General features: G+C 38.1%; 2 protein-coding genes across 2 annotated transcripts; both read right to left on the bottom strand.

Annotated features, from left to right (window-relative positions):
• Positions 1-1,801: 1,801 nt before the first annotated feature.
• On the bottom strand, positions 1,802-5,955 carry LOC310812717 (gamma-crystallin M3-like; the record flags this gene model as incomplete). The annotated part of the gene is made up of 3 exons (XM_083681393.1): positions 1,802-2,107; positions 2,199-2,441; positions 5,830-5,955. 3 exons carry the CDS (start codon positions 5,953-5,955, stop codon positions 1,802-1,804), a joined length of 675 nt encoding a protein of 224 aa, XP_083537519.1.
• Positions 5,956-8,467: 2,512 nt separating this feature from the next.
• LOC310812718 (gamma-crystallin M3-like) lies at positions 8,468-13,456 on the bottom strand (the record flags this gene model as incomplete). Its single annotated transcript, XM_083681394.1, has 3 exons — positions 8,468-8,764; positions 8,893-9,135; positions 13,334-13,456. The coding sequence occupies 3 exons, from the start codon at positions 13,454-13,456 to the stop codon at positions 8,468-8,470; spliced, it is 663 nt and encodes a 220-aa protein (XP_083537520.1).
• Between the last annotated feature and the right edge of the window lie 2,510 nt (positions 13,457-15,966).

Raw genomic sequence — 15,966 nt, 5'->3', positions numbered from 1 at the left:
ACTTTATAACTTTATAAATTCGCCTGAGCACTGTTATCTAGTATTTCAGTTAATCTACACACCATTGATTTAATTGACTTCTGCAAATATATTTCAACAACTTCAGTGTTTTCTGCATAGTTGTCTACTGTTGGTGGGGTATAATTCTGTTCTATTATGTACTGAGGATTTCTTAAACCTCAAAGTGTGATGAAAATGTATGGGTATACATTATTTAAACTTGTTAATATTGCTTGCCCATTACTAAAAATTAAATAAATAAATAATAATAAATAATAATAATAACAATAATAATAATAATTATATATATTATTATATATATTATTTTTTAAATATATTTTAAGTTTTATAATAAACACATATTACTTTACAATGAATCCCTTTTTTTATTTTTTATTTCAGAGTCCAGAAACATAGATTATACACCTCCATTAGGTTCTGAAATGTTAATACGTTTACAAAATTAACATGATACATAGCCTATATCAATAATGGGATAACGTAATGATGCTAGACACTCCTTGCACTTGACGTTAAAACAGAACGAGAATGAAAACATAATAAAAAAGAGTAATTATTTCAAAAGAGAAAGTAGTAAAAGCAGTAAAAGTACTAAAAGTAGTAAAAGTAGTAAAAGTAGTAAAAGTAGTAAAAGAGGATAATGTTCAGACCATACTGAAAAGGCTATTACAACAAGAAAACCTTTTACTTTTTATAAATATATAATATTCAACATCTCCAACATGTCCAAATATTCTGTTATGGAATGTCTTTACAACCTCAAGGAAAGTATTTGCCCAAGTTTCTAACTTCTCTGATGCACAATCTGAACCCCATTTTCACGCTTAGGTTGCAGTACAGAACAATGTACTGCAAACAACAGGTTGTGGGTTCAAATCTCAAACTGGGTCATTATGAACAGTGTTTATTCAATCGTAGTGCATGGAGAAAGTACTCATATAGCTAATGTTAAGCAAAACATTATGTTTATGAAATGTGGGTTACTTTACTTAGGAATCAATGGGCAACCTTGTTACGATGTTGGATGATGACCATCAAATGACAACCATAAACCAACATGGTATGATAGTGTTACACATTCTACTGTGCAACGTCTGATTTGAACATTGTCCCAGTTATTTTACATCGTTTCTATATGGTTGGCAAAAAAATAAATATGTTTACATACGTTCATACAATGTTTCGATTTAGACATTGTTGTACTATACCATTTTCCATCATGACCGATATACAACAATAGAACGAAAAACAATATTAATACAACATTCTTTTTTCTAAAATGCTCATGGAGAACTGGAGTGAAAGTGCTGCCTAAAACCAATCAATCAATTTTATCAATAGATGATTGTATTACAACCATGCAGCTTTCATCATCTTCAAGTTCAAGAGGTGATATCAATACAGTCCTAGGGCCAATAAGGGCAGGAGGAGCATTGCCCCACTTGATTCATCCACAAGCAATGAAAACAAAAGTACTTTGTTATGTTAGCTGCTTACTGACTATTGCTCTATATCCGATTGAGTAAGTCTGTGCTAGCACCAGAGAAATGTGAAGCGGAGACTGAATTGAATTTGGAAAATAATTTCATGAAATTATGAAATGGCATTCATAATGACCCAGACTGTCAGGACGTTACACTGTACACAGTCCACTTAGCACATTTCAGTAATATACCCATTGAACCCATGTCATAGAAAAACAAGATAGTTGTGCAATATTGAATTTGGTAAAAAGGTTTTATTTAAAATGTTTGACTTGTTTGTACATCATCTTAGTGATTTACATGGACATGTTCTCCATGATACGCCTCATGCTCATGAACCTCATACCCCCCATACCTCCCATACCCCCCATGCCCATGCCCATCTCTCTGAAGTTCCTGTACTCTCCAGGCCTCATGTACATCATCCTGCCTCTGTAGTGGGGCTGCTCATACATCAGCCAGTGGCCGTCCATAATGTTGCAGGACTGGCAGTCGGACATACGGTAACGATCCATGATGGAGTCACAGTCATCCATCATCTCGTGCATCTGACCTCCGAAGTTGTCCCTCTCGTAGATCCTCATCCTGAAGGATCCTCTGTGCTGTTACAGGAAAATACAAAAAAATCAACCATCATACTCGGAGTAAAGGGAAGTAAAGTGTATGCCTTCACTTAAAGCCATTTGAACTCACCATGGGGATCATGCGGCAGGACCTGATACCATCATTCATTCCCATGAAGCGCTGGTAGTCAGGGTACTCTCCCCTCCTCATGAAGTACTGGTTTCCCATGTAGTTGGTGCGGTCATAGACCATGAAGCAGCCGCTCTCCACCCTGCAGGAGTGGCAGCGGCTCATGTAAGAGGACATGTCATTGCAGTCGCTGCTGCACTCATAAGAGCGACCCTGGAAGTTCCTGTCCTCGTAGAAGGTAATCTGAAAATAAACAATGGCTAATGTTAATAAACATAACTGAATAATATTTATAAATTCAAATAATATTTAATATAATATCATTAATTTACATTTAACCCATTCTAACCATAAGAATACACTATAAATATCAATAACTTTAAAAATGTCTTGCCTGCCCATCATGATGGCTGCGATTTGTTTCTCAGAACATAACGTTTTTTAAATTAAAGACAACTGCTAAAATGCTTACCTTGCCCATCATGATGGCGGTGGTGGTTGTTCCTCAAAGCTGAACTGCTGCTCCACTGATGTCCTGTCTGTTTTAACCCCTTACTTTTATACCTGACTGAACCGAAAGACTGCATGGCCCCCATTGTAAAAACCCCTGAGCCGGCAACATGCTACAGGTACAGAGGCCTATAGAGTGTTGAGGTGCTTAGTCATATTTTAAAAGGGGTGGATCCCCAAGAGACTTTAAAAAATGGAATGTTCTGGTGAAATCTCAAAAGACATTGTAGCATTTTAGCAGTTTATAGGGGAGGCTTCTCAACAAGCCCAGCAGGGATTCCTAACCTCCCCAGAACAATGCCTTTATCTCTTCATTTTGTCATTCCTCTTTGTTAAAGGTAAATTATGTAACATTCAAGCTTTCTAAAAGCTTCCTAATGGTTGTAATGCCTATGTTTAATCGGTAGTGATCAGGGAATGAGATTGAAAGAATTAAAACATTTTATGAACGCTGTTTTGGTTCAGAAAAAGCCTACCAGACACTCAGTTTGTATATAAACATGTTGTTACTGCCAGGGGTGTCCTTTCTGTCTCTGGTAGCTGCCTCCAGTGGTGGCAGATTTCCAACAAATGTGGATGCCCTGCTCCTTTAATGTACAAATCAATGAAATACATGATTATTTTTATTAAAATACATTATAACAATTTCAAAAGAGGCTTGATTGTGATTTCTGGGTCTGTAGGCATACTGTCACGCTTGACTCAGCTCATAACCTATATTTAATTTCCATGATCAGTTAAAATACATGACATAGATGTTAAGATATAGATTAGGCTAAATTGATTGGACATTTTTTTACAAATGTAAAAGAAAATAATTTGACAACCTGACCATTTCCTGTGCTCCGTATAGAAAACCACAGACATCGCTGGGGCATATGGATGGTAAAAAGGAAGTAGATAAAAACTCAATAGAAAGGGCATCATATTAATAAAAGGGGATATTCTCAATCAATGGCTATTGGTGTTAGAGTATGCTTGGGTGGGAAATCAAACATTTTGACACTATTTCAAAGAAGGTGAATCTCAGAATCATTTTGGAGTTAAACCCGGAGTAACATGTGTATGTCTGTCAAGAAACTTCACAGCAGTGAGCAAGTTTAATAAAAAATAGTGATTTGTGCTTAAACAACTGGAGTGGAAGTGCTGCCTAAAATAAAGTGGATGCTGACTGTAGACAGAATGCATGACATTATCACTATAGTAAAATGTTTATTATATCAATAGATGATTGGCTTGCAACCATGCAGCTTTCATCATCTTCAAGTTTATCTTCCTTCTTTCTGTTTTATGGGTGACATCATTAAAGTCCTACTGTATGGCCAATAAGGGCAGGAGGGGTGTTGCCCCACTTGATTCATCCACAAGCAATGAAAAAAAATGACGCCGGGACACACTTACTCAAACAGATAATGAACAGTTGTCGCTAAGTGGCTAACCTCGGCTCCCAGTCTTTTTCTCACTTTGTTCGGAAAACCTGGCGTGTTTTGAGGCAGAAAGTCGCTTCAGAAGGGTGGAGACCTGTGATGTGCTTGCCATATTCCCAACCAGTCAATAGCCAGCCCAAAATTGAACAGCCAATCGTTTTCACGGATCCCCATGTGGGTAGTTGGCTAACACTGACTAACTTGGAGAGGGAAGGGGGTTGTTGTTCTCAAAACCTCACTTCTGCTCAAAGCCAATCAAAATGTGAAGTCTCATAGCCGCTCGCAGCCAGCGTTCGATCCAAGCGAGATTGGCTAATCAAAAATTCTCCAGACCTCCAAAAGAGGAGTGAGAACAAGGTGATTTGGAGTTATGGCTGCGCGAGACTAGTAAGCATCTAATGTTCTTTAACTATCAACTATTTCATTTTGAACATAAAATTTAAATACACTGAGTTGGTCAGACTCATGAGTAGAGAGTCATGAGTCGGGGGAAGATAGACTATGCACTGTAGATACAAACACTAGCTAAGCTATATATGTCATTGTCAACTTCTTATCTTCCTATAATGGGGATATACAGTATTTCAGACAGTGTTTTGAAATAGATGGCTATTTTACAGGAAAACATCCCTTTTATGAGCTGCTGCTTTCATGATCAGTAATACCAGTTCAACATATTTATTGTGGGATTCTGAGTTGGGACATAATAATAGGTAGTGGGAAATTAGTTTGACAGGTTTGTACCGTTTCTAAGTAAGAAGAACCTGATTTCTGAGAAGAATGTAATGGTATCACTATACCACCACCATGTCTGGAGGTACTTCATTATATTTATCCAAAGGTTATACATTTTGCCAGTTCTTTGAAAAGCTGCCATAATAATAAAACAAGCAAGCATGCAATTTGAATTGATGTTAAATTAATATTGAGGAGGAATATTATTTATTTTGCTTTAAGTGGTAGTTGGCCATCATCAGGACTGAATTGAATGTTGAAAATAATTCAGTGAAAATATGTAATGGCATCTTAGAATGACCCAGACTCTCAGGGCGTTATACATTTAAAGATTTTTTGTAAACACTCCATGATTTTCCCGATGAAGATTCATTAGAAAGACACATTTCAGTAATATGCCTCATGTTCATGAACCTCAAACCCATCAAACCCATACTCATGCCCATCTCTCGGAATATGGATTTTTCTCACACTTCAGAATAACTCGACAAATGTGAAATGCTGAATTTGGTAAAAAGGTTTTATTTAAAATGTTTGGCTTTTTTGTACACCATCTAAATGATTTACATGGACATGTTCTCCATGATACGCCTCATGCTCATGAACCTCATACCCCCCATACCTCCCATACCCCCCATGCCCATGCCCATGTCTCTGAAGTTCCTGTACTCTCCAGGCCTCATGTACATCATCCTGCCTCTGTAGTGGGGCTGCTCATACATCAGCCAGTGGCCGTCCATAACGTTGCAGGACTGGCAGTCGGACATACGGTAACGATCCTGGCAGGAGTCACAGTCATCCATCATCTCGTGCATCTGACCTCCAAAGTTCTCCCTCTCGTAGATCCTCATCCTGAAGGATCCTCTGTGCTGTTACAGGAAAACAGAAAAAATAATTATTTATACTAAGAGTAAAGGGAAGTAAAGTGCATGCCTTCACTTAAAGCCATTTGTACTCACCATGGGGATCATGCGGCAGGACCTGATGCCGTCAGTCATTCCCATTCCCATACGCTGGTAGTCAGAGTACTCTCCCCTCCTCATGAAGAACTGGTTTCCCATGAAGTTGGTGCGGTCATAGACCATGAAGCAGCCGCTCTCCACCCTGCAGGAGTGGCAGCGGCTCATGTAAGAGGACATGTCATTGCAGTCGCTCATGCACTCATAAGAGCGACCCTGGAAGTTCCTGTCCTCGTAGAAGGTAATCTGAAAATAAACAATGGCTGATGTTAATAAACATGACTTGTATTTATAATATTTATAAATTCAAATAATATTTTGCACAATATAATGAATTACATTAACCTCTGTCTAACCATATGAATACACTATCAATATGAATAACTTTCAAAATGTCTCACCCTTTCCATGGTGATTGTTTCTCAGAACATAAAATCTGAAGGTTTGAAATTAAAGACAACTGATACAATGCTTACCTTGCCCATCATGATGGTGGTGGTAGTTGTTCCTCAGAGCTGAACTGCTGCTACACTGATGTCCTGTCTGTTTTAACCCCTTACTTTTATACCTGACTGAACCGAAAGACTGCATGGCCCCCATTGTAAAAACCCCTGAGCCGGCAACATGCTACAGGTACAGAGGCCTATAGAGTGTTGAGGTGCTTAGTCATATTTTAAAAGGGGTGGATCCCCAAGAGACAGAAAAAAAAGAAAAATGGAATGTTCTGGTGATGAGAAATCTCAAAAGTCATTATAGCATATTAACACTGGCTTCTCGACAAGCCAGACATTTATCTCTTAATTTTGTCTTTCCTATTTGTTAATGTGTGTGCATATCAATGAAAACATTTATTCATAACAATTTCAAAAGAACCTTGATTCAGATTTTTGGGTCTATAGGCATACACACACACCTGATTACATTAACTCTATATGTATTTACCATGATCGGTTACTGTAGATGACATAGATGTTAAGATATAGAATAGGATAAATTGAGAGTATTGAAAATAGTATTTAATTAATTATTAAATATTTAATTTAAAAAAAACATAAACAGGTATACATATAATTGACAACCTTAGTGTTAGGCTTGGATGGGAAATCACACATGTTGGTACTATTTCATAGAACGTGAATCTAAGAATCATTCTGGAGTTAAACTTGTGTATGTGTATGTCTATAAAAAAAAAAAACTTCACATCAGTGAGCAAGTTTAATAGAGAGTGATTTGTGCTTAAACAACTGGAGTGGAAGTGCTGCCTAAAATAAAGTGGATGCTGACTATAGACAGAATGCATGACATTATCACTATAGTAAAATGTTTATTATATCAATAGATGATTGGCTTGCAACCATGCAGCTTTCATCATCTTCAAGTTTATCTTACTTCTTTCTGTTTTATGGGTGATATCATTAAAGTCCTACTGTATGGTCAATAAGGGCACCTTGCCCCACTTGATTCATCCACAAGCAATGAAAAAAATGTACTTTGTCATGTTCTGATTGGGGTTGCTAACTTGGAATCAACTTATTCAGGGAGATTATTATTAGCCGCTGACTGACTATTGCACTATATCAAATTGAGTAAGTATGTTCCAGCATGAAAGGGAAGAGGATTTGCTACTTTCCTATTAGCCAAATTCCGGTATGTTTGAATTGGATTGGCGCTGGCATGGATTTAGCTTGTCTTAGTGTTAGTCGGTTTGCGGTTAATGTCCTACAACTATCAACAACTTCATTTTCGTGCTTGTGTGTCGAACATAAACATTTAACATTGAGTTTGTCACTCATGAGTAGAGAGCCATGACTTGGGGCAAGATAGACAATGTAGATACAAACACTAGCTAAGCCATACATCTCATTGTTAACCTTTTATCTTCCTATAACCTTGTATCTTCCTATAACCTTTTATCTTCCTATAATGGGGATATACAGTATTTCAAACAGTGTTTATGAAATAGATGGCTATTTTACAGGCAAACTTCCCTTTTATGGGCTGCTGCTTTCATGATCAGTACTACCAGTTAAAAGATGTTCTTGTGGGATTCTGAGTTGGGACATAATATATGTAGTGGGAAATCAGTTTGACAGGTTTGTACCATTTCTTGGTCAGAAGAACCTGATTTCTGAGTATCTTTATACCACCACTACACCTGGAGGTAATTCATTAATTTATCCAAAGGTAATACATTATGAAGTTATTTGAAAAGTTACTACAATAAAACTAGCAAGCTTGCAATTTGAATTGAAACTGGTACATTGAAACTATTAATATTATTTAGTTTGCTGATTATTTAAAGTGATACTGGGACTGAATTTAATTTGGAAAATAATTCCAGGAAAATATTAAATAGCACTTAAAATGAGCCAGACTCTCAGGACTTTATACATTCAAAAAAATTTTTGTAAACCCTCCATGATTTTCCCAATTAAGACTCATTAGAAAGGCACTTAGCACATTTCAGCAATACGACTCATGCTCATGAACCTCATAGCCATCAAACCCATACTCATGGCCATCTCTCAGAATATGGATTTTTCTCACACATGAAAAGAACAAGACAAATGTGCAATACTGAATTTTGCAAAAGGTTTTATTCAAAATATCTGGCTTTTTTGTATACCATTTTAGTGATTTACATGGACATGTTCTCCATGATACGCCTCACGCTCATGAACTTCATACCTCCCATTCCCCCCATGCCCATGCCCATCTCTCTGAAGTTCCTGTACTCTCCAGGCCTCATGTACATCATCCTGCCTCTGTAGTTGGGCTGCTCATACATCAGCCAGTGGCCATCCATAACGTTGCAGGACTGGCAGTCGGACATACGGTAACGCTCCTGGAAGGAGTCACAGTCATCCATCATCTCGTGCATCTGACCTCCGAAGTTCTCCCTCTCGTAGATCCTCATTCTGTAGTTTCCCCTGTGCTGTAAAAGAAAGTGTACTTGTTTTTATTGATCTGAGAAATTATATGCAAATGTACCTCACATTATACCATTGTAAGGATGGTTTATTTTTAAAGAAAAAGTTAGATTTTTTAAACTAAGATATTTACCATGGGGATCATACGGCAGGACCTGATGCAGTCCCTCATTCCCATCATGCTCATGTAGTCGGAGTACTCGCCCCTCTTCATGAAGTACTGGTTTCCCATGAAGTTGGGGCGGTCGTAGACCATGAAGTTGCCGCTCTCCACCCTGCAGGAGTGGCAGCGGCTCAGGTAGGAGGTCAGCTCAGGGCAGTCATTGCTGGTCTCGTACGAACGACCCTGGAAGTTCCTGTCCTCGTAGAAGATGATCTGGGAACATATAATGTTTTGTCAGTGCTATTTTCAACAAGATGAGAGAATCTGCATTGAACAATGGTTACGAACTACGATCTGATCAATGTATTCATATCTATAATGATGATACTAATATTGAATATGCTTAAAATATGTCTGCCATGATGAACATTTATCTTGATTGCATTAAATATTGTATGAAATATAACACTTTGAAATATAGCCATGCTACAGTGCCTACCTTGCCCATCATTTTGATAGTTGTTTCTCAGGACGCGCTGTGACTGCACTGAATTCCTGTCTGTTTTAACCCTTACTTTTATACCTGCCTAATGCAAAGAATTTGTGGCTTCCATTGTGTAAATTCCTGACCCAGCAACATTGAGCAGTGTGGACTTTAACGGGTTATTATCCGGCTCTGTATGCATTTCTGTTGCAGATGCATGTGTCCATATTGTTTTAAACATAAAGGTTAAACAGAAGCTTCCAAACATACTTTGGCCTAGCAAAGTGGTTTATCGTGACATATTCTAAATATAACATTGACGCTGGGCATCTAAAATGAACAATTATGAATGGAATTCTACTGTACGGTACAGTACAGTACTACTGTATCTACTGTATCTACTGTACGGTACAGTACAGTACTACTGTATCTACTGTATCTACTGTAACTACTGTACGGTACAGTACAGTACTACTGTATCTACTGTATCTACTGTACGGTACAGTACAGTACTACTGTATCTACTGTATCTACTGTATCTACTGTACGGTACAGTACAGTACTACTGTATCTACTGTATCTACTGTACGGTACAGTAATTGAGGACCTTATGAGCAGACAAACAAGGGGCACAACATGGCTCTCAGTTCACACAGTGCTATGGAATACATCTGTAGTTATGATCAAAAACAGATGGATGTTTAGTAATTCACACTTGCACTTAATTCCAATGTTATATGAATGTTACAGTAGATACATATTGCATCTCACTATCTCACAATTTTTTGCTCAAAAGTACTGTATATTATTCAGACTTAAAGGTTCAGTATGTAGTTTTGAACTCTATGCTGAATCACCTTAATGAGCCGGTAACGATCAAGGAATGTCAACACATGATAAAGAACATTCAGTGAAGTGCTGTTTTGGTCTAAACAAACGCTTTCTAAAATCTGGTGTTGTGATCTAGCACTGGCCTTTACATAACTGGCCATTACATTTTATGTTTTGTTTGTTTACAAGGATATGCACTCAATTGCCGATATTTGAAAATATAGCATACAGTATATACAGTACGTTTTCAAATGTTCAGTGTGGCCAAAGAGGGCAGCAAAACGTAAAATGTTTCACCTATAAGATGGACACCTGCTGTAGTTAAAAATGAAATTGTGCAGTGCATCTGAAAACATTATATTCCACACCTTTTATTACCTGCTCACTGATGGCTATGAATGATGTTAAATGCATTTAGTCAGAAATGATGAAGAAAACAGTCCTGTCTAAACTCCATTTGTGTTCTCCATATATGTATTTCCCGATTAGAGTACTAGCCTTTCTCTTTTTGCATTTATTTTGAGTGCACTGACCCTTTAATTGTTAATTGTGTGCTTTTTGTTTGCACCATTTTTCTTGGTTTTCTGTGACCTCTAAATCTCCTCACTCTTTGTGATTGGCCCCCATGGAGATGGGAATGTTTCTGAACTGCACAGCTGGACTTGATTCTCCTAACAAGCCACTTCACTGCATAAACTGGAGCTCACCGCTCACTTCTGGGCTGCAGCCAGGGAGAACGACAACCACTAGGTCGAGACGAAGGCTACAATGCTATGTCCACCATCGCCAGTGCAGCACAACTGCTATGCAACAGCCATGCTTCTACATAAGGTTAGAAGGGAAGAGGACATGGTCGAATGATGTGGGCTACGATGCGCAGCGCCCGCTACTCCCCAGATAAGGGATGATCAACCTCCAAACCTGTGTATGTGATGAGAATGATTCTGTGAGAACGCCCCCCCTGTTGCCCTGCTTGTTCTCCCCCTCCCCCTCTACCGGTGCTGAAGCAACATGTGACAGTATAGACGGATTTGATGGAGACTGGTGGTGATTTACTCGTGCTTGTGTGTGGGAAGCAAACTTTTTACCACTATGTTACTATTTACATGTGTTTGCATGTGGCTGAAGTAATAACGGTGCTGTTTGATCTCCTATTGTGAATGGTGATCAATGCAAACTGTAGACTCCAAGAGAGCCATGTAGAGCCAAGCCAGCAGCCAAGCACTGATGAGCAAGAACTGGTGGCAGCTTGTCTAAACGTCTTACTGGCAGCAGAGAAGGACTGATGGGACTGTCTGTAGTGTGTGTGTGTGTGTGTGTGTGTGTGTGTGTGTGTGTGTGTGTGTGTGTGTGTGTGTGTCCAGTGTGGATTGTCTGACTTGTAAATTCCATTAAATGAATGATACCTTTTATAAAACGGTGTCTGTGTGGTGGCCTGGGATCCATTGTAACCTGTTTTTGACAGAAAACTTCTGTAAACAATTCCTGTCAACACATAATTTTTATGACATGGAAACAACAGTGTCTCAAACATGACATTGAATCAGTCATGCTCAATTATGACCATTCATGCCGAGTGCCATACTCTTGTTATGACAGAGCTTGCTACTTGCAATGTGACCCCTGTAACATGATGTCCTGCACAGCTGCCTCACTATGGCAGTAGTTGCTATACTACTAGCCATGTCAAAATCATTATCTTCACCACAGCATAATGTCCCTTCATGACTGCTTGTCAAATCCAGATATACAGATAAGGCAACACACTCCTCTAATGTATTTCTTTAACAGATTGAGGTAATTATTTATTATTATTAAAATATTATTACTGTAGCAGTTACGAGAAATGATGGTTTAGACAGTGACAATTCTTACAGGTCCAAAATTGTTCATAATTACCAACCTTTCATTTTTAAAGGAGGCATAGAATATTGTATATCAAGCATTTCCATGTTTTATCAACAATCTCTGATCACATTTCTTTGAGATGTGATGTAAGTGTGTTGGTGTCATATTTTGTATAGTAAGAGGGTGTCACATAGTTAAGCTGTAGATGTGGTCATACCAGTATGCAAACAATGGTTTCTCCTCTTAGTCTTTAGCAGAAGGTTGTGGCTAACATGTTATTCTCAAAGCGTGATGTCATGTCCATGTCACATTTCCTATTCAGTTGAAATTGTGTAATCTTGGGAGTTTTGCAGAGCATATGAGATTGAACTTCCACATGAGTTTATTCTTAATTTTTTTATTGAGCTTACCACCAAATATATATTTCCCCTGATAGAACCAATTCATAGTAACAGTATGTGAAATAATGTGCACATGTTTAATCAGATCTAACCATTTTAGTGGTGTAGTTAATCATATTGAACAACATTGACTCTTATTTTTCATAATGTCTTGAAGTTTATAAAAACGTGGGAAATGTGCAAGTTAACTATACCAAGGCCTTAAATCAGGTGCATAATTCAGATATTCACAGAAATCCTGCTCAGATGTCACTTGGGGATCTTTGGGAAATATTGTAAAATAACATGCACATACTGTTTCTCAAGTTGAAAGAAAACTACTTTTATTTCACATTTGCATCAAAAGTTATGATTACTCTGATGTTTGATTCAATGCCTCATTAAGAATCATCTTGCCCTTAGGTCTATGTACAGTTGTTATCAGGTGATATAACTCATTACAGTTAGCATTTCAACAGGAATCCATGATAAATAAGCAATATTTAGTAACAGGAGTCATTGATACGCCTCATGCTCATGAACCTCATGCCCATGCTTCCCTGACCCTCCATGCCCATGCCCATCTCTCTGAAGTTCCTATACTCTCCAGGCCTCATGTACATCATCTTGCCTGAGAAGTGGGGCTGCTCGTACATCAGCCAGTGGCCGTCCATAACGTTGCAGGACTGGCAGTCGGACATGCGGTAACGCTCCTGGATGGAGTCGCAGTCATCCATCAGCTCGTGCATCTGACCTCCGAAGTTCTCCCTCTCGTAGATCTTCATCCTGAAAGATCCCCTGTGCTGTAGGAAAAGCAATCATTTGAAAAACAGTATAGTGTATATGCCATAAACATCAAGACTTCAGAATGCTTACATTCTCAGCACTGTGTGATGTATAAGAAAACTAGCCAAGAGCTCTCTCTTACCTGGGGGATCATACGGCAGGACCTGATACCGTCGTTCATTCCCATGAAGCGCTGGTAGTCAGAGTACTCTCCCCTCTTCAGGAAGTACTGGTTTCCCATGAAGTTGGTGCGGTCATAGACCATGAAGCAGCCGCTCTCCACCCTGCAGGAGTGGCAGCGGCTCATGTAAGAGGACATGTCATTGCAGTCGCTGCTGCACTCATAGGAGCGACCCTGGAAGTGACTGTCCTCGTAGAAGATGACCTGAAAAAGATTAATTTAGTTAGCATCACACTAAACCAATAAGAGCTTAGATTACATTTCATACCTAGAATAGAAAGCAGAGCATATTGTATTGCTCAAACAGTTGCTCAACCATTAAAGAGATTTTCTATGTAAAACTATCAGCCGATGACACCATTAAATGCAGACGCTAAGATCAGCTCTATTTATCCAGTCTGTCAGCGTAAATGTCTACAATTTTAATAGACTGGATTAAGGTGCTTCATAATAGTTTATAACCAATTTAATTCTAACAGATATTTGGCTGTGACAAATTGTACTGGTCCAGCTGGCCATCTTACTCTGCCCATGGTGGTGGTTTATCTGGTCTCAAAGCAGCTCTGCCGATGGATGACCCTGTTGACATTTTATACTCCACTGTACACAGTGCATCTGACGCACCTTTGTGTAGAAACCCTGACTCATCAGCTGAACTAGAACAGTTGTTCAAAGCAAACTCCAAAGGTTTAGTATTGAATGCATATCAAGGTGACTCACGCTCACATTAGCATGAATTACACGCAAATGCTTCGCTGATGTGGTTCTCCATCCCGACTCCAAACCTGAACTTTTTAGTTCACCCCACAGCTCTTTTCTCCTCTTTCTTTTTCTGTTGAATCTTACCTCAACTCCATCCTTTGGTTTGTCACTCTTCAACATTTAGGTATACTTTATAAAGGGTTCATTATAGACGGTTAACTATTAGTTTGAATCAGTTACAACTACTGCATAACTCAATTATCAAAAGTGGCCTCCTGTAATATTATGTACAGTATGTTAAAATAGATAGGTGTCAGAGCAAGATGCCCCTTTTTGGTACCTCAAAAAAAAGATAAGCAATCTTTAAAGGGGCAATCAGGGATTCACAGTTTTTTAACAGCTGAGGGATGGGGAGAAATGTAACCACTGTAGACTGAGCTATGGATGCAAGGACTGACCATCCATGAGATCAAAATGATAGTTTAACTACTTGAAGCTATACAGTGTTTATTTAAAATTGCATTGTTTCCAAAAAATGCTGTAAAACAAGCTTATATTTTGGGTTCTGATGGGGTAAGACAGTTGAACTAAGCTCATGAGGCATTTATGAGTTATATTCTTCAGGAATCAATGGCTGTATATCACTAATATCAAAGTCCAAAAATTGATGTACCAATCCCAGATACCCCGATTAAACTAATCTTTATCCTTCATCCAACAAGTATAATCCAGATGTGTGTATGGTAGAGACACTGTATAATCGTGCTTTAATCATGTTTTTACTCAACATGATTTGGGAGATACTTATGCTCAGGACCAAAGAGTGATGCTGTTCACTATGTTCCTCATTGGATAATGACAACCCTGGGTTGGTATTTTTGAAGGGGAGAATGACCCAAAAACTGTTAACACATGAAAAATATTAATACATATAATAACATCAATCAGGTAATCAGGGAACAGATTAGGATTATTTCCAAAACGGTACCATTGTTTATCCAATACATCACCTACAGAGGCAGTTTCTCTAAATGTATTTTCTTTATTTTATATGTTTGGGTATACTCGTAAAATGGGTCTTAAATTGATAATAATTAAGAAATAATATACAGTATTGAGAACACAAGGACCACACCTATTTATAACATTCCTTTATTTCTGTCAACATGATAGAAAGACATTGAACAGGTTGTATACTTTACACTTCAAATACTTTGCTGGATCAACTCTTGTCCCAACTGAAGCAATTATTCCATGGCAAACATATTTTCATAGGGTGAGGTTCTCTTGTATTACATTATATTGCAACTACTGCTATAACCTGCTGAAGATGAAGGAGAATATGTAAGGCAAGAGCAAGGATATGTCGCACAGTATGTGTGAGAGTAATCTGCCTATATATATACTATATATATACCGTACTACACAAAAGCAGAGGGCTACATTTTGGCCTACAGACATCCTCTGAGAGAGCAGAGCAGGCGTGAGCTGGGGTGGTGTAGAGGGTTTAAACAATGCAACAATGCAGACATATTGATGCATTCACTAGATTACATAATTATAAATAGTGAATACAAGCAACTAGTGATTACAAGCAACAAGCAAAATAGAACACATTTTATTTAAGTGTTAAATATGTACAGCATATGCACAGAGATGTCATGGTAAACAAAATAAAGTTAAAGGGGCAATCTGTAATTGGTACATCAATGTTTGGACTTTTAAATTAATGATATATAGCAATTGATTATTGGAGAATATAACTCATGAATGCCTCATCAGCTTAGTTCAGCTGTTTTACCCCATCAGAACCCAAAATATAAGATTGTTTTAATACATTGTTTGTTAACAATAAAATTGTAAATCTGTATCGCTTTAAACATGGTTAAAAC

Source organism: Argentina silus (assembly GCF_951799395.1).
Source record: "Argentina silus genome assembly, chromosome: 12".
In the NCBI taxonomy this organism is placed as follows: Eukaryota; Metazoa; Chordata; class Actinopteri; order Argentiniformes; family Argentinidae; genus Argentina; species Argentina silus.
The sequence above is the reverse complement of the archived record's forward strand: the minus strand, read 5'-3'. Positions and strand labels throughout refer to the sequence as shown.